This window comes from Myotis lucifugus, unplaced genomic scaffold (assembly GCF_000147115.1).
Source record: "Myotis lucifugus unplaced genomic scaffold, Myoluc2.0 scaffold_608, whole genome shotgun sequence".
Lineage (NCBI taxonomy): Eukaryota > Metazoa > Chordata > Mammalia > Chiroptera > Vespertilionidae > Myotis > Myotis lucifugus.
The window spans coordinates 124,580-144,064 of NW_005871656.1; the positions used below are offsets into that span (position 1 = coordinate 124,580).

The 19,485-nt window shown below is 45.9% G+C and overlaps 1 protein-coding gene across 1 annotated transcript in view; it reads right to left on the reverse strand.

Moving 5' to 3' along the window:
- PCNT (pericentrin) overlaps nucleotides 1-19,485 on the reverse strand; it is an 86,245-nt gene that overhangs the window by 13,863 nt on the left and 52,897 nt on the right. Inside the window, 13 exon segments of the mRNA XM_014447059.2 lie at nucleotides 468-1,154; nucleotides 2,073-2,223; nucleotides 2,573-2,795; nucleotides 4,401-4,515; nucleotides 4,517-4,597; nucleotides 5,149-5,322; nucleotides 6,070-6,264; nucleotides 7,363-7,517; nucleotides 8,819-8,921; nucleotides 10,043-10,765; nucleotides 13,244-13,435; nucleotides 14,254-15,159; nucleotides 18,376-18,468. Of these exon segments, the coding sequence (XP_014302545.1) occupies nucleotides 468-1,154; nucleotides 2,073-2,223; nucleotides 2,573-2,795; nucleotides 4,401-4,515; nucleotides 4,517-4,597; nucleotides 5,149-5,322; nucleotides 6,070-6,264; nucleotides 7,363-7,517; nucleotides 8,819-8,921; nucleotides 10,043-10,765; nucleotides 13,244-13,435; nucleotides 14,254-15,159; nucleotides 18,376-18,468 (3,798 nt within the window).

The following is a 19,485-nucleotide window of genomic DNA, read 5'->3' on the forward strand; positions in this document are numbered from 1 at the left end:
AAATAACAACATATTTAGGAATAAATTTAACAAAAGAAGTGCAAAGCTTATCATCTGAAAGTTATAAAACATTGTTGAAAGAAATAAAAGACCTAAATAAATGGAGAGACCTTCTAATTTCATGGGTGAGAAGACTGAACATGGTTAAGGTGACAATACTTCTCAAAGCGATCTACAGAGTTGGTACAATGCCTATTGGGATCCCAATAGTCTTTCTTACAGAAATGAAAAAGCCAGTCCTTGAATTGCGTGTAGAACTGCCAGGACCCCGAACATCTAAACCGTGAAAAAGAACAAAGTAAAAGGCTTCCAGCCTTGCCACAGAGTTGCGGTAGTTACTGCTTCCAGCATAGGACTGTACAGGCCGGCCGAACAGAAGGGACCAAAACAAGCCCCCGTCCTGTGGGTCATCCTAACCCTACCAACTTAGCTGCTAAGTGCTATCATTGGCCAAGGGCGGCTCTCACCAGTTTCTCCTTGTCTCTCTGCCACTTCTTCCACTTGTCCGTGTCTGCCCGGCTCTGCCTTGTCTCCACTCTTCTGCTCATGTCCTTGAGTCCTTCTTGCTCTGCCAGCCTCGTGTGTAACTGCTCTAACTCTGCCTGCAGCTGTGTGGGCTTCTCCCTCTCCCTGTCCCGATCACAGCTCAGCTCTGGTTTGGGGGTCCGCAGGGCCTGCACAGTGGACCTCAGCCTGGCACTCACCTCCTTCTCTCTCTCGAGCTCTGCACAGCGCCTCTGCACCTCAGCCTCCAGCTGCTGCTGGGTGCACATGGCGTGCTGCTGCACTTTCTCCAGTGCTGCCTGCAGCTCCGCCACCCGGGTCGTCTCCTCCTTCAGCTTCCGCAGCAGAGCACGGTGTGCCTGTGTCTCCTGGTGAGCACAGGCCTCCTGTGCCCGCCGGCTCAGCTGCTCCGTCAGGACTCGCTCGTGCTGCAAGGCCTCAGACAGCTCCTGCGAACGGCCCTGTGCAGCCTCCAGGTTCCGGTGTAGCTTGGAGAGCCGGCTCCGCTCCTGCGCCAATAATGCCTCACAGCGGGAGGACTCAATTTGCAGCTCCTTCTGAAGGTTGTCCTTTGCTGTCTGCTCGTGTTTTAATGCTACACACAGTCGATTATTCTGAGCGTATTGCTTCTCCAAAGATATTCTTAACTCCTGGATCAGGGAAATATAAGATGGAAAAATTAAAACTGGAGAAAAGTATCTAAACAGTTTTTCCACCCAAGTTTCTGTTGCTATCTTTCGACCAGCAATTATACCTTTTGAAATTTACCCCGTGGATGAAAGAAGTATGTATGGCTGATCCTTTAACCACGTGGGTATTCGGAGCGCAGACCTCTCTCGAAAACAGAAATATGCATGTAACCACAATTAGCACTCTGCATATGCCAATTCCCAATATGAAGCTGACCCTTAGAACAGTGGTCAACTGAAAGAATCCACATACAAATGGATGCACACAGTTCAAACCTGTGTTTTTCAAGGGTCAACTGTATAATAATTTTTGTTACCTTTTTGAGTAAACACACATACACATCTTGGGTTCATTCTCCCTTCCTCAGAACCACAACATTCAGGACACTAAGAGGACAGACCACACACATGCAGTCTGAGCTGAACCACGGTCTGTGTTGTTGAAAGACAGCTTGGCCCTAACTGGGGAACTGATGGTCAGCTTGCCCAGGACTACGCAACACCTGTTGGACACGTGGTCATCAAGTTGCCAAACAAAACACCGATTCACACATATGCTGCACATCTCGCACAGGAGCTGGGTCACTACAGTTTATCTGGTTGACACCGGCTTCTGAGGCTGTGCCTTGTGTGGAAGGAGGCAGTGTCCCCTCTGCAGAACCAAGCTCGCAGAGATGGTGGGGACCATGTGTGGTACAGCGCTGGCATCACATGGTCATCACACCCTCTGTCACTGCAAAGCTGCTGAGTGTTTTACCTGAAGACGCAGCCCTACCTCACTGCCCCAAAACCCTGCCACATGGGCTCACCATCCACAAAAAGAATCAGAAGCAGCATCAAAGAGAACGGCCTCCCAGCTCCCATCCCTGGCCCCCTTACCTCCAGGGCCTTGGAGTCCTGGCCCTCCCTCTGCAGGTGCTCCAGCTGCTCCTGCTCCAGCTGGCTCTGCAGGGCGCGCTCCTTATTGCGCTCGCTCTCCAGCTCCTGGAGTGCGGCCTTCAGGTCGTTCTCCTTGCTGTCTAGTACAGACCTGTGTGGGGAGAGAGGTAGTCAAACCCCACGTTGCACAACGCTCTGAAGGGACACAGTCCTACCCTCAGGGGCCGGAAGCTCCCAGGACGAGGCAGGTAGGCCCTGTTGCTTCCTCATTATCTGCACACATGCTCAGTCCCGCCTTCTCACTCTAAATACACGGGAGCAGGACACTTTTGTCTAATACCTACTGAGCATGCAGCACAAGTCATGGCCCCGAGGCTCCATTACTTCACTGCCAAGAATGATGTGGTGAGAACTATGTAACTTTCATTTATTCTACCAAAGGTCTGATGACAGCCTGGGGGCTAGCGGGCAGGGTATCACGAAGGCAGTACCATACGTACCTCAGCTGGAGAACCTCCCTCTGCACGTCATTGAGGGACTTCAGCAGCCTCTCATTGTCCTGTTTACACTCACAAAGTTCCGATTTCAAAGCTTTGACTGCATTCTGCTCCACCACTAGCAGCTTTCGGGCGTTATTTGCTTTCTGTTGTTCTTCATTGAGGGTTTTCTGTAGATCACTCGCTATACATTTTTCCTGCTCAACCTTATATGCCAGTAACTCAACTAAGAAAAAGATTACAAAACATAAAATAGCATTATTCATGAGTCCAAAGAGAGTTGTACAGATGATTTAATTACAGACAAGTCAGTTAAGGAGACAGGGAGAATGAAGTTTCTATAACCTAAAAGGCATTGCTTCTGATGGTGCCAGAGGTACATTCCTTCTGCCTGTTGCTGGTTCCTCCAACACACCCAGCACCAGGCCTCAACACAACATGGTTCCCTGGGGTGGGCCACACCCGCCTCAGCCCCTGCAGTTCAGATTTGGGGTCTCCCTGGAGGCTGAGTTTGGAGCTAAGCCGAGATGGACCTGCATGTGGGAGGCTGCTCACAGCCCTCCCTGCTGGGGGCAGGAAGGCCAGGTGTGACCATCCCTGTGGTCTAAAATGTCATCCCATCTGTCACTCCTATGCTAAACCTCCCAACAGAGACAACTCCAGCTTAGATGGCTTCACTGGAGAATTCTCCCAAAAGTTAAGGAAGAAATAAACCTAGTTCTATAAAAACTCCTCTGGGAAACAGAAGGGGAGTAGACAGATGTCAGTCCTCCACAAGGCTGGTGCTCCTCCAATGCCAAAACCAGAAGAACACTACGGACTAGTATCCCTCATGAATGCAGATGCAAAATATGAGCAAACCCAGCCCAGAAATATACAAAGGATAATGCACCATGACAAGGGGTCACAGCCAAAATACAAGACTGCTCCCACTAGACCAGCGGTTCTCAACCTGTGGGTCACGACCCCTTTGGGGGTCGAATGACCCTTTCACAGGGGTCGCCTAAGACCATCGGAAAACACATATATAATTACATATTGTTTTTATGATTAAGCACGATGCTTTAATTATGTTCAATTTGTAACAATGAAATTGGGGGCCACCACAACATGAGGAACTGCATTAAAGGATCATGGCATTAAGAAGGTTGAGAACCACTGTACTAGACAGACTTAGTTGGCCATCATCAGCTTCCAAAACTAAGGAGAGAAGGGACTTGCCAGAGCTAACAGAGGGCATCTGTGAGGACCACAGTTATCATCCTATTTAAGGGTAAGACATGGAGTGCTTCCCCTGTGGCTAGGAGCAGGGCCAGACACTCCATTCACCATGTGCTCCAGGGCTTGACCAGTGGTCAGCGAGAGAAGGGGGTAGATGGGAAAGAAAAAATAAATTTTTTTTTTAATTCACAGGTGACATGAGCATCTCTATTAAAAAACCCAACGAATCTAATTAAATGTACAAACTATAACAGTTACTTAAGCCCAGTGCAAGCTCCAGGGACTCTCCCAGACTAGGTCCTGCTGGCACCCAGCACATCTGCTCAGACACCAGGCCCCTCACCACCTGCCAGCACTCTTGGCAAAGCCTCTGCGCTGACTGGTCTCAGAGTCATTTTTACTCAGAGTTCTATGAACCGAGAAATGTTCCAGCCACTGTATTCTGATGATGAGGCTGACATTCCCTGCACTCAGGGACCTGAAGAAACCAGGATGTCACTGCTGCCACCAGATCCATCTCTGGGCAGTGCAGAGGAACTTTGCTAACCTGTGTGCCACCTTACCCACCAGGTGAACCTCAGGTGGGCACATTTCTCAGGGGTGCACCTACCCTGCCTGCGCAGCTGGTGTTCTTGCCGGCTCCCATGGGCCTCCGCACTGGTCAGCGCTGCGCACAACTGCTGCAGCTTTTCCTGGTTCTGCAGGTGCGTCAGCCGCAGCTGGGCTCCGCAGGGCCTGGATCTCGGACAGCAAGCTGCTCCTGTCGGACTGACGTAGGTGCTCCAAGGACTTCTCCTGCAGGTCCCCCTGGAGATGGGGCAAAAGAGGGACAGCAGTCAGATAGGAAGGCTCCGCAGGGATGAGGAGCCCACTCACATGGGGAAACAGGATGAGAGGGGAGCATGTCCCAAGTGCTGGTGGCTCCAGGCAGAAGCAGCACACCCTCTGCACACACAAGCCTCCACTACTGACTCTATCCCTGGCTGGGGGGTAAGCATGCACTCGCCAAGGACATGAGTGACCCTCACCCCCAGCACCTTGGTCTCGTTCTCGGGCCTGGTCTGTGCCTGGGGGCTGCTCTGAACAACCTCACACCCTGACTCTGGACTCAAGCTCATAACCTGGGGCTGGGCAGTCTGAAAATGCTTTTCCTTTCAAGGGAAGGCCAGTTATCTCTAGAACAGAGTGAGGTATAAAGGAGGGTAGAGGCACATAACTTTCCTTCTGTGTGATAGAATTCATGAAGAAACATGCAGTATTACACTTGGTTTGTAGCAGGGTTTCCTCTCAGTCATGGGCATGTTCTCAGGTCAGCTGAAACAGGGGTAAGCTCTAAGGTAACCCAGGCCCAAGCTTACCTGCTCCTGGACCACCTTCTGCAGTCTCTCCACCAGAGCACCGTGGGCCTTAGGGTCAGAGCCGCCAAGTTGAGGCTGCAGCTCCACCGTCAGCATCTCTCTCTCCTTTTCAAATGCCTCCTGGACTACCTGTAGGAATTCTCCTCTCCAGTCAAGGCAGGTGTCAGAAAGCTCCTAAAATTAGAACAAGAAGCTCAGTGTTTGCAACATGCATCTAAAGGCTAGAACAGGAGCCACTCCGACAGGAAAGGAGACACATGAGCACCCCCCGGACTGCCCAGGGCAAGAAAGGCCAATGCTGCCATCCAAGCAGCGAAGAAACTACTGAAGACGATGGAAACAAGGTCAAGCAAAGTCAGCAGGCAAACCTTTTTCCAACACAAGGCCTGCGTCTGCGGTAGGCCCAAGGCCAGAAGTGACGTTGGTAAGTGCATGCCCGAGAACATGACTGCACAGGGTAGAGGCTTGGGTCATGTGTGTGCATACAGGGTGTGGACGTGCACAGGCGGCCACCCTCAGGCTACCTGCTCTGGACCTCCTCCCTACAGGTTCAGCCTAGTGTCCTGCCCACTATTCCCTCAAAGCCCATGGCAGGTTGGCTTCCCTTGGACATAGTTCACATTTGGCCCTCACCTCTGCACTGCCCCTTCTCCTGGCCTCCCTGGCTCTTTGTCTGCAAAGTGGACACTGAGACCCTGTGGGCTAAGGCCCGGCCCCCTCACATGTGGCTGGTGCCCATGAATGTGAGTGAGAGGGTTGCCAGTCAATATCACAGTCTTCTTGCCACCATGGACCACCTATTCCTGCTTATTTGGCAAAACAATTCCAAATTTTATTGACATCAAGAGGAGGCAAGTTGTCAGTTTCTTCACCATTACTGGAACTACCACTTAAACTGTTTTCTAAAACATGAGAAAATACCTTCTCTGCCTGTTGGGGTGCTGGGGTCAGGTGCCCCCTCAGAGCTGGCACTGCCTCCAACAGGCCCTGGCCACCCCTCAGGTAGTGCTTGATGGGTGTGCTTGGCTCGCCCTTGCTGAATGCGCTGGGGTATCCATGGTATTCGGACAGGGCCAGGATGTGGTGGCTCTCATCATACACCATCTGCAGCAAAGCCTACAAGAGCACACGCATTTGAAAAAGAAGGAAAAGCAGCTTGAAAGCACTCATCCATTCACTGTCCTGCCCTCGCCAGGAACGCTCGCTGGGGCCGCCTGCATAGTACTCGCATGGCCGTCATCAAAGAGCAGAACCTACTGTCCTGTGAGGTTTTCAAACTTTTCTCCCCCATAACCATCAGAAACAGCAGGGAACTGGTTCTGAAAGAGTGAATTTCTATATAAGCCCCTCCAAGGATGACTCCCATGATGGAGCCATCCCATCGGTTCCTGCACAGTGAACATCATCCTTCCCCTAAGCCGGAGAGCAGCTCAGGGTAGGGCCCCAGGCCAACTTCTATGGAGAGGTCATGAAGACTCCGAAGATTCCATGTACTTTCTTGGCTCTCCTGGGACCACAGCTGCCATACTATGAGGAAGCCCCATGGGAGGTGTGTACATAAGTCCCAGCTGATGGGTGATACCTCAGGGGACAAGGTGCCTGCAGATGGAATGGCTAAATCATGGGGGTGTCCCGACACAGGGTGCAAAGAAACAGTTCCAACAGATTGGCCCTGAGTCACTGCCCACAGGTCTGTGAGAACAGGAGAGGGCCGTTTACTATAGAGCAGCGGTTCTCAACCTGGGGGTCGAACGACCCTTTCACAGGGGTCGCCTAAGACCATCAGAAAACACATATATAATTACATATTGTTTTTGTGATTAATCACTATGCTTTAATTATGTTCAATTTGTAACAATGAAATTGGGGGTCACCACAACATGAGGAACTGTATTAAAGGGTTGTGGCATTAGGAAGGTTGAGAACCACTGCTATAGAGCAATGGTGAACTGGGACACGCATGCTGGCCATCTATGTCCTGCCCAAAGAGGCTGAGCGAGGAGGAAGGCGGCTTCCCAGAGCTGTCCTCGTGGAGAAACTAGTGTTAGGATCAGTACACTCCTCACATGAGGCACAAAGGTAGGACAGAACTGAAGCTCAGCTCTCTGAGCAGAGCATGATCCTCATGCAACACTCGGAGGCCAATGGCGCAGTTAGACTGGGCCAGAGATGGAGCCCATCAGCGCACCTCGCCCTGCTCCCACCACCCATTACCTTAACTTGTTTCGGGTGGACTTCCTTCTCCTTCATGGCTTCCAGTGGCTGTCGGAAGCTTCCTGAGGCGGGGGACGGTACTGCAGGACTAACAGTGGGAGTTTCAAGTCCTCCTGAACCTTGGTTTAGTATCTCTCCACACCCGAAGCCATCACCTAAATAAAACACCACCAAATCAGTGTCTAAAACTGCAATTCTCTCAGGGCATTCCTGGGGATGCTCTGCAGAGTGCTGAGGGGTGTCAGACCCCCCACTGGCATGTGCCATGTGAGGCTGCACCTGGAAACACCCAGATGCCTATAGCTGCAATCTTCTCCCCGAAAAAAACATCAATGAACCACAAAGATGGTAAAAATATTTTAATAAAAACTTCAGATGAGATCTACATACATTAAAAGTGTCTTTTGCATGTTTAAAATATTAATGTTCATGACTTGAACATAAATCTTCAGATATTTCAGTCACTTTTACACAGATGTTGATGTGTGTCTCCTCATCCCCGAGAGATAGAACCCACAGGACTCTGCAGAGCAAGTGCCACAGCCAAAAGACACACACAAACCCAAGGACGGGGTAAAGGCAGGTGAGAACCCAGACACTGAGGATAAAGAGAGAGGACAGGAGGTAGATGATGCCAACAGCAAGGACAGGTTGGGAGCAGGTGGACAAGCAGCAGACATCTGGGTAGGAAAAGCCCTAAAATCAGTCATCAGGGCTGGGGAACCCTGAACCAGGTCTAGAATTAGAGGCTCCCAGAACCTCTGTCAAATGCAGGGGTGGGGAACCTTTTTTTTTGCCAAAGGCCACGTGGATATTTATAGCATCATTCATGGGCCATACAATTTTAACAACTTAAAAATTAGCCTGCTATATTTGGTCAAACATTTAATTAACTCACCCCTAATGCCTTGGCAGGGCAAGACCAAGTGATTTTGCATGCCTTATACGGCCCACGGGCCGGATGTTCACATCCCTGATCTAATGGGAAGGGGTCCTCAAATCAGAATTCAGAATCTTTCAGAAGCTCATAGGCCCCTGACCCATTCCTGAGCCCTGCAGCCAGCAGCCAGTTCAGAAGGCTGGAAGCATGAGCTCTGGAAAATGGAGGGGGCACCTGATGGAAAAGCAGCTTCAGACCTTCTGTCTGCTCCTTCCCACAGCACCCGCGTGGGGCAAGGAGAACTTCGGGGGTACTGGCAAGGCCTTTGCAACTGAGCTTCCTGAGAGCGTGCAGCCCAGCCTGCTGAGTCATCCAGGTTCTCAAACAGGCTGAGCAATGTTCAAACACAGAAGACAGAGAGAAATGGAAATAAAAGAGAAAGATAGGCAGTACACACAGCAAACCAGGTAAATGTTAGCACTGGGGAATCCGTGAAGGATATGCAGGAATTCTCAGTGCTTCTTGAACTCTGAAACTGTAAAAATAAATAGTTTTAATAAAAGATGAAGAACTCACTGTTTTCACTTCCATTGCTTTTGCCTTCTAACCCAAGAGGAGATGATCTTGACTTTTCTTGAGAATCAAGAGACGTTATGATAAAATCCTCAACATCTTTCTCCTGTTCAAATAGGTAGAATTTTAAATGATTATAAAATAACTTATTACATCATGGAATTGAACTTGCCTTACAGAAACATTCTAAGGCCTGAATTTATCATCTTCCCACAAAGAATCCAAATAAAAGTGTTCAAACCTTATGGACATATTTGAGGTCACATGCTTCTAATAATGTAATCAAATTCACCCACAGTGCTCTAGGAATAGTTTAAACAAGTCATTAACAAATATTTCAGATTACGCCCTAGCCGGCTTGGCTCAGTGGATAGAGCGTCAGCCTGCGGACCGATGGGTCCCAGGTTCGATTCCGGCCAAGGGCACATGCCTGGGTTGCGGGCTCAATCCCCGGTGGGGGGTGTGCAGGAGGCAGCCGATCAATGATTCTCTGATCAATGATTCTCTCTCATCATTGATGTTTCTATCTCTCTCTCCTTCTCCCTTCCTCTCTGAAATCAATAAAGAAATATATTTAAAAAAAAATTTCAGATTAAAGTACTTTTGCATGAAATGGTAGAATATGGATACTCCAAATAAAACATATATCCTAATTTACTTTTTATTTGATCTAACTCAAGATAAAATACCAAAACTGTTAGGAAAGATATAATCTAACAAAAATAATAAACTGAAGTGTTCCTGAAATTAATTAGCATTACACATGGAACCTGTTAAATATGCAATACAACCAAAAATAAATCTAAAAAACATTCTAAATAAAAAACCCATATGTAAACTACACACTAAGATGAATTTATGACTGTACTTCTCAAAATCAATATTAGTCAAGAAACTTAGTGTCCCCCCCCAAGAAAAAGAAACTTAGTCCTAACGATGCATCTCACATACTTCCAAAAATCACCTAAGTGTCTAAATGTTCACATTACAGTGGATTAGGGTTAGTCCTGCAGAAAGCTGACCATCCCTACACATAGCTGACCAGGGGACTGTGAGGAGCTCATCCACACCCGGCCCAGAGGCCTGCAGGAGGTGAACCAACAATGGCTGCCGCTGTGACACCGCAGGCCATGTAGACACAGTCCCATGGGAACACACTGGGGCCCTGGGCGCCATACAGACACTGAGGGAGGACAGCACCCACAGCACCCAGGGAAGCCAACCTACCACAACCATACGATGCACATGAGGATCAGCGGAGGGAGCCCTGTCTGCGGCCAACGAAGACTCTGCCCAACAAGGGGCCTTTTCTGGTGCTGACCCACCAAGGGAACAAAGCAGCCCCGACTGGTCAGCCTGGAGCATTGAGGCATTCGTCCGTTCCCTCAGGGAGATATCCAGGCTGTGCTGGCTCAGGACGTCCAAGCAGGGTGTCAGGGGCAGGCTGGGTGATGGCTCGAGCATTGAGTCCTTCCTGACAACCTCGGGGGAGCTCCAGGAGGACAGGTCCATCGCACTGAGTGCATTCTTCAAGGGTTCAGCCTCCTCGGTGTAGGTTAAGTCACGGGAGCTACTCGGCAAGCTCACCTGTAAACAAAGTGACCCATCCTGCAAATCTACCTTGTCTTCCATGGGAACATTTGGCATTTCATTTCTTATCAATGAGTCCTGATTTCCAATAATGTCAATTACATCCTGTGCAATTTTATTGGTATTAAATTCATCAACAGGAGGCAATTTGTCAGTTTCTTCACCGTTGGAACTACCATTCAAACTGTTTTCTAAAACATGAGAAAATGCCAATGACTGTTGAGAGTTGAAATCCTCTGTCTCAATGTTCTGGAAGTTCATAGAATATACCAGACGGTTCAGTTTTTCTTGAAGCTGTTTCACCTGAGTTATGAGATCAACTTTCTGCAGCTTAATACACTCCCGTAGTTTTTCTTTATCCTACAGGTGAGATAGAACATGCATACAGTAAAATAACTGCATTATATGCTGTAACATTTGTCTGTCTGAGCCAGTTTTATGAGCCAATTTCAGAGACTGAGAAATTAAGCATGAGATTCCATGATGAGCCCTTTGGTCCCTTTAGACTGTTAAGATTTAAAATTTTTAAAAAGACAGAATCAAGGCTTAAAGCTCCGTGCCTAAAAGGTAACTGTTGGAGAGGATTCTGGAAAGATGGCACAACAGAAAGTACAAGAGTCTGTCTCCCCACCTGGACATCAAATTCTGCACTGGCAGAATCTTATCTGATGTAATATAGTCAAACCTCAGTTCTTAAACATCTCCTATCTCACAATTCACTTCTCAACCCAACAAACCTTCCATGCTCCTCCTTATATGATCAGTCACACATCTCTCAGGTGACAAAGAGAGAATGCACGAGTGAATCAGTTTACCACTAAATCTCATGTTAACAAAGGAGACAACCAGTATTCAAAATCTTCCAATGAAACAAAGCCGTGGATCTGACAGCTTCACTGGTGAATTCTATCAAACATTTAAAGAACTGATATTAATCTTTCTCAAACATTTCCCATAAACTGAAGAAGGAGCACCAGGCTCAGAGGGCTTCACTGGTAATTCTACCCAACATTTAAGGAAGAAACTATACCAGTTCTCTACAGTCTCTTTCATAGGACAGAAGCAGAGGGAATGCCTCTTAACTCATTCTATGAGTTACCTTGATACGAATGCCAAACAGTACAAGAAATGAAAGCTATAAACCAATGTTCCTTATGAACATTTATGCAAAAATACTCAACAAAATACTAGAAAATTGAATTCAACTGAATTTTAAAGGATTATATACCACAAGCAAGTGGTATTCATTACCGGAAATGCAAGGGTAGTTCAACATAGGAAAATCAATGTACACATTAACAAAATGAATGAAAATATCACACAATTGATGCACAAAAAGCATTTGACATAATTTAACATCCTTTCTTGATAAAATCATTCAACATGACTATGAATAGAAAGAAACAACCTTAACATAATAAAAACCATACATGAGAGACAGTGAAAATCATATTCAATGGTGATAGACTGAAAGCTTTTCAACTAAGAACAAGGAAAGGGCATCCACTTTCACCACTTCTCTTCAACATAGTACTGGAAGTCCTAGCCAAAACAATTAGGCAAGAAAAATAAATTAAAGATATCCAAGTTGGAATTTATCCCAAGAAACCAGAAACACCAATAAGAAAGGATATATGCACCCATATGTTCATAGCAGCACAATTCACCATAGCTAAGATCTGGAAACAGCCTAAATGCCCATCAGTAGATGAATGGATTAGAAAACTGTGGTACATCTACACGATGGAATACTATGCTGCTGTAAGAAAGAAGGAACTCTTACAATTTGCAACGGCATGGATGGAGCTGGAGAGCATTATGCTAAGTGAAATAAGCCAGTCAATGAAGGAAAAATACCACATGATCTCACTCATTCATGGATAATAGAGACCATTATAAACTTTTGAACAATAATAGATACAGAGGCAGAGCTGCCTCACACAGATTGTCAAACTGCAGCGGGAAGGCCGGGGAGGGTTGGGGGGCAGGAGGGAGGGGGGTAAGAGATCAACTGAAGGACTTGTATGCATGCATATGAGCATAACCAATGGACATAAGACACTGGGGGGTAGGGGAAGCCGGGGTATTGTCAAGGGCGGGGGGAAAAAAAGGACACATATGTAATACCCTTTGTAATGCTTTAAGCAATAAAAAAAAAATTAAAAAAAAAAATAATAAAATAAAATAAAATAAAAAAATAAAATAAAAAAAAAGATATCCAAGTTGGAAAGAAGTAAAACTATCTATGTTCATAGATTATATGGTCTTATATGTAGAAAACCCTGAAGATACAACATAAAAAAAAACTGTTAAAATTATAAAACTCAGTTGCATTTCTCTACACAAACAATGAATAATCTGAAAAGGAAATTAAAAAAACAAGTCCAGACTGGTCGGTGTGTGCTCAACCTATGAACCAGAATGTTCGATTCCTGGTCAAGGGCACATGCCCGTGTTGCGGGCTCGATCCCAGTAGGTGGCGTGAAGGAGGCAACCCATTGCTAATGTTGCTCTCTCATTGATGTTTCTATCTCTCTATCCCTCTCCCTTCCTCTCTCTCTCTCTGAAAATCAGTAAAAACATACTATTAAAAACAAAAACAAAAAAACTAGCTCCTTGAAAATCAGTAAAAACATACTATTAAAAACGAACAAAAAAACTAGCTCCTTGAATGCCTAAATGAAACATGTAGGACATTTCAAAGCAAATCTGAATAGCTATGAGAATATGATAGATTCAGAAGAAAACATGTCACTGTCTACAGTCTACGTAGTGCGTGTGTCCCCTCAACAAAATGCCAGAGGGAATGCCTGTCTCTCCTGAAACGGGCCTAAGTACCTTCACTGTCCCTGATGCTTTGCCATAGTCCTCAGCACTCAAGTGCATTTCATTTTTCACAAGGAGCAGCTCAGACTCCAGCTGCCTCTGGCAGACCGTGAGCATCGACATCATGCTGTCCTGTTTGTGGAGACCGGTGTGGTTTACCGTCACCGGGTCTTTGGCAGGCTGCAGATCATCTTTCACTGGACTCTACAGTAAGAGGAAGAAAACAATGACAATGCTATAAAGATTATATTAAACACACGGAATGTCAGAAATGCAGGGAGGCCTCAGGCTCTGGGAGCTCTAAAGCATTGAGACCAGAACCATGCTGCCATCCTGCTGTCTGCTCATAAACCACAATGGGACAAAATGTGCTGGAGGCTGAGGCTCCAAGGGCACAGGTGCCAGCTGTGGTAGAATGGGGTGCACTCAACACAGAACCCCAAGCTGATGGGAGGTCAGAACTCTACTCAAACATAAACTGAAGCATGCCCCGCCCCCCCCAAAAATGAGCTTGAAACATTTTGCACTGGAAATGCTGATAAAAGATAAACCATTTGATTCCACATCTAATACATGGTTGAGCTCCATATCACCGAGTGTTCCCTATCAAAAAAAGAAGTGTTTAGATAGCTTTAATAACTTACAGCAATAATAAGTTTAAAATTGTAGAAAATAGCAAGACCCAGCCTAATCTCACTGCATACATGTGTCCTAACTTAAGGTTCTATGGATCCTAAATGGCAAGGGCCCCAGCCAGCATAAGCTGCAGACTCACTTCCCCTCAAAGGCATGAGCCACCCATTGGAAACTGCCCACCACAGAGAGGAGAGTCATGAATTAAAACAGAAACAGAAGGGAAGAGTAAGAAAAATAATTGTTTCCTCAGAGAACCCCCAACTCCCTCTGGTCCAGCCCAGTGCTCCACCTCCAGCTGCTTGGGTCAGGGCCTCCTGCAGGCACCAAGTACACCCCAGCTCTCTGCACACAGACTGCACCTGTGGGACTAGGGGAACCAGGCCCACCTGTGGATCATCGCCTTCACCCCGGGAGGCCCCAGGTAGCTGCCTGCCACCCACATTCTGTTCCGACTCTTCATCACACAAGGTCTCATCACTCCTGGCCACGGGTCCCTGGAAGCTGCCGTTTACACGATGAAGCACGGGGGTCCCACACGCCTGCTGCTTATCCAGCTCCTTCTGGCACCTCAGAAACCGCTGGTTCAGTGCCTGCAGCTGCTGGCTGAGGCGGACACACTGCACTCGGAGCCGCTTCAGCTCAGGGGGCTCGTGTGTGGCACCCAGGGGCTGCTGCTCCAGGGTGCGGCGGAGGCAGGTGAAGGCCAACAGGATGGCCTCCAGTTCTGTGGAGTGGGCTGCGCGCCTTCTGTTTATAGCCTCAATTTCCAAATCCCTCTGGGCAATCTCTGCATCCTTTGCTTTGAGTGTAGCCTCAAATTCTTGAATCTGAGAGGCCAAGCCCTGGACCTCAGCCTCCCGGAGGGCAGCGCTGGACTTCAACTGGGCCAGCTGCCTCGCGGCAGCCTCCTCTGCAACCCGCAGGCGCTGCTGCAGAGCCTCCAGGGCCTGGCCATGCTGGTGATCCTGCTCAGCCAGCAGCTGGCTCAGGGCTTCCTTGGCCTCAAGCGCATCCTGGAGCTCGGCCTGCAGTGTGGCCTGGGCCTCAGCTCCCTCAGCCTGCAGGCGGCACAGCCCACGCTCCAGCTCGCTCTGGAGGTCCTCAGCTTGGCTGTCACTGAGCTCGTGCCTGGCAGGCCCCCCGAGGGACAGCTCTTGCTGCAGCTTCTCGATGACCTCGTGCAGTTGCTCAATTTCCTCTGCTTTATCCTTCTGCAGCCGCTCCTGGTTCTCCTGCAAAGTCTCAATAATGGACTTCAGCTCCTCGACTTCAGAGCTTCTACTATACATAACCTGCAGAAAGAGCACGTTTCAGAGGCAAACTACATAAATGCCTTCAGAATCCCCTCTCAACTTACAGTTATGAATTTGTTGTCAGAAGTAGAGGCGTCACACACTGTTGATGGGAATGCAAAATGGTACTATGGAAAACAGTATGGCAGTTCCTCAAAAATTAAAAATAGAACTACCATATGATCCAGAAATTCCACTTCTGAGTATTTATTCAAAAGAACTAAAATCAAGATTTCAAAGAGAAATTAGCACCCCAGAATCATTGCACTACTGTTCACAAAAGCCAAGATTCACAACCTAAATGTCCATTGATGAATGAATAAAGAAAATGTATATGCATTCAATAGAATATTATTCAGCCTGAAAAACAGAAATCCTGCAATATATCACCATATGGATAAAACCTGAAGACATACTAATAAGCCAGTCACAGAAAAACAAATACTACATCATCCCACTGATATGAGGTATTTAAAACTAGAGGCCTGGTGCATGAATTTGTGCACTGGTGGGGTCCATCTGGCCCGCCCCGATGGGGGCCATTAGGTGTGGGCTGGCCGGGGTGAGGGGATGCAGGCAGTTTGCCGGCCAGCCCCTCCCCCGATCAGGGTGCGGGGGCTGCTCGGAGGCGGGGCCAGCCAGGGTGAGGGGCCACAGGTGTTCCAGTCGTTCTGCCATTCGGTCAATTTACCCTTTTATTATATAGGGTAGTCACACTCACAGAATCAAAGACTAGTATGGTGGTTACCAGGGGCTAGGAGAGAGGGGAAAATGGGAAACTGCTAATCAATGGGCATACACTTTCAGCTATGCAAGGTAAAGAAGTTCTAGAGATCTGCTGTACAACATTGTGCCTATAGTTAACAATATTGTACACTTATACAAAACAGCTGTAAGAACTAACAACACCAGACAACAGTTAATATATAAAAAATTCCCAAAATGCTGCACCCCAACTACGTAACTATCTCAAAAGAAAATCCTGTTGCTGCTGGGCAGCTCATCAGACACTCCACTTGAGGCTGCTGGGCACTGCCACAGAGCCCAGCCATCTTTTGTCAGAATTTTGAGGAAGCTCTAACTTGGCCACTTCTCAGTCAATGACACCTTCATACTAATATTTTGCCACCTTTTAAGTGTGTATTTAATTAATATTTAAACAACTCTGATTTGATTTTCCTAAAGGGAGAATTTAGAATTTAGGTGTCATTCTGATTTTTTAAAAATATATTTTTATTGATTTCAGAGAGGAAGGGAGAGGGACAGAGATAGAAACATCACTGATGAAAGAGAATCATTGATTGGCTGCATCCTGCATGCCCCACACTGGGGATCGGGCCCACAACCAGAGCATATGGCCTGACTGGGAATCGAACCCTGACCTGCTGGTTCATAGGTCGATGCTCAACCACTGAGCCATGACGACTGGCCTAAAAAAAAATCAATGAAAAAAATATTCTCAGGTGGGAATTAACAAATAAATAAATACATGCATAAATATGTAAGAAAAGAAAATAATTTTTAAAATCCAAAATAAATAAGGAACTCATGCAACCAAAACAAACAATCCAATGAAAAAATGGACAGTGGACCTGAATACACTTTCTCCCAAAAGACATACAAATGGCCAATAGACATATGAAAAGATGTTCAATGTCACTAATTGTAAGAGAAATGCAGATTAAAACCACAATGAGATCATCACCTAAAACCTGTCAGAATGGCTATCATCAATAAATCCACAAATAACAACTGTTGGTGAGGATGTGGAGAAAAGGGAACCCTCATGCACTGTTGGTGAAAATGTAAATTGGTGAAGCCACTATGGAGAACAGTATGGAGGTTCCTCAAAAAAAATGAATAGTATTAGAGATGCCATATGATCCAGCAATCCCACCTTCAGGGTATTTATCCGAAAAAAAACAAAAAAAAAACAACAACAAAAAACACACACACACACACAAAAAAACCCCACAAAAATAGTAATTCAAAAAGATATATGCACCCCTATGTTAATTGCAGCATTATTTACAATAACCAAGACATGGAATCAAGATATGGAAGAACTGGAGTATTTGGGTTTTTTTGGTGTTAAGCCGTATGAGTTTCTTATTTATTTTGGATATTAATTCCTTATTGGATGTATGATTTGTCCATCAATAGAAGACTGGATAAAGAAGATGTATGTTACTCGGCAATAAAAAAGAATGAAATCTTGCCATTTGTGACAATATGGATGGACCTAGAGGGTATGATGCTGAGTAAAATAAGTCAGACAGAAAAAGGCAAATACCATATGATTTCACTTATATGTGGGATTTAAAAAGCAAAATAAATGAACAAACAGAAATAAATTCATAGATAGAACAAACTGGTGTCACCAGGTGAGAGGGGGGTTTGGGCTGGAGGGCTGAGTGAAAAAAGTGAAGAGATTAAGAAGTACAAGCTTACAGAATAGTCATGGAGATATAAAGTACAGCATAAGAAATATAATCAATAATGTTGTAATAACTCTGTATGGTGCCACATGGGTAGTACACTTATCAGGGGGATCACTTCAAAAGGTATTTAAATGCCTAATCACTATGTTGTACACCTGAAACTAATATAATACTGTATGTCAAATATATTTGAAAAATAACATTTTAATAATTAGTTGGTTTTAAAGGCATTCCTCAAGCCTGGCCAATGTGGTTCAGTGGTTGAGCATCGACCTATGAACCAGGAAATCACAGTTCGATTCCCAGTCAAAGCACATGTCCAGGTTGTGGGCTTGATCCCCAGTAGGGGGCATGCAGGAGGTAGCTGATCAATGATTCTCATCATTGATGTTTCTATCTCTCTCTCCCTCTCCCTTCCTCTCTGAAATCAATAAAAATATATTTAAAAATAAAAAATAAAGGCATTCCTCAAAGTAACACAAAATAATATTCTTAAATTTTGCCAAATATATACTAGTAAGATACCAGCACAGATCATTAATATCTCAATAGCCTCTGTCACAGTGAAATTTGGAGACACAAAAAACTGCAGACAAAACTTCTTTTTACTCTAACAGCTGCCTCAGTCCTTATACCCTCTATCAAAATTAATCGGAAAAGCCATTATACACTTTATGTAGTATCACCCCAGAGGTCTCTGCTGATCCAAGATCACACATATAAACTATTAAGAACATAATGCCCAAGATGCCTTCGTAACAAAAGGACCACCTACCTCGCTGAGAGCGCCACTTCCCATCCCAGCCAGCTGTGCCTCCAGCTGCTCACTCATACACAGTATCTCCTTTTCTTTGTTTTGCAGAAATGCCTATTGAATGATAATAATAAAAAAATAATGACGCCAACAAAGCCTTACTATGGAAACAGTCCCCAGGCCTTGCAGACATAAACTATCCTAATAAATAAGCCTGTAGTTTCAAATACTAACACTCAATTTGAAAATGTTTTTCTATTAAAGTGATTTCTATTTAAAGTGACATATTAGTTTGGTTTTCTAAAATTAGTTACACATTTCTCCAGGAAATTTGTTTAAAGCATGTCAAACTCGCAGGCGGCGGGTCATATGACTCGTTTAAATGTGGCCTGCCGGCCGCAAGTTCGACATGTTTGGTTTAAAGCAACCACCAAAGAGTAAGTAAAGCCCGTTCTTATATGCTCCTCATCTAGTAATTAAGGATGAGTTCCCACTGAGAAGATAAGCAGTGATTCTAGAACCGGCCTAAAACTCATTTTCACTAAAGATATTCTAAATTGTGCAGTTGCAAGCCTTTGGGAGGATTAGGCACAAATGACACAGACCCGAGGATTTCTTTCAATGCTATCAGTTCACTAATCAAACAATTGCCAGGTTGGCATCATAGGACACTATTTTAAACTCAATGTATTTCAAGGCCATCTTTTAAGATTATGTTTTCTTTACATCTTTGATTATCATGTCCACTATATAAGGGCTGTTTTTCTTTTTTGCTTGAAAAGCACAATTACATTAAGATAACAGAGAAGATTTAAAAACAGACATTTTTCCATCCTTAGCGGGCACCCTGGTAATGGCCAGAGCAGGGCCACCGTTCCCAAGTTATGATTTGTTTCCTGGGCAGTTAGGGAAGTGCCTCTCCTACAAGCAGCCTTCAAGACATGTCTGTCATCAGTGCTGCAAACCAAAAGCAAGAGTTTGGTGTGGAGGTGAAAGCAGGTGAACTTCCCCAGTCAAGGTGACTCTGGCTTTCCACTCATGATTCCGAGAAGCTGCCTCCACACTACACTTTCTCGAGCTGCCAACCTCAGTACAGACACAAGTCAGGCACTTTCTGAAATCACCTGCCAG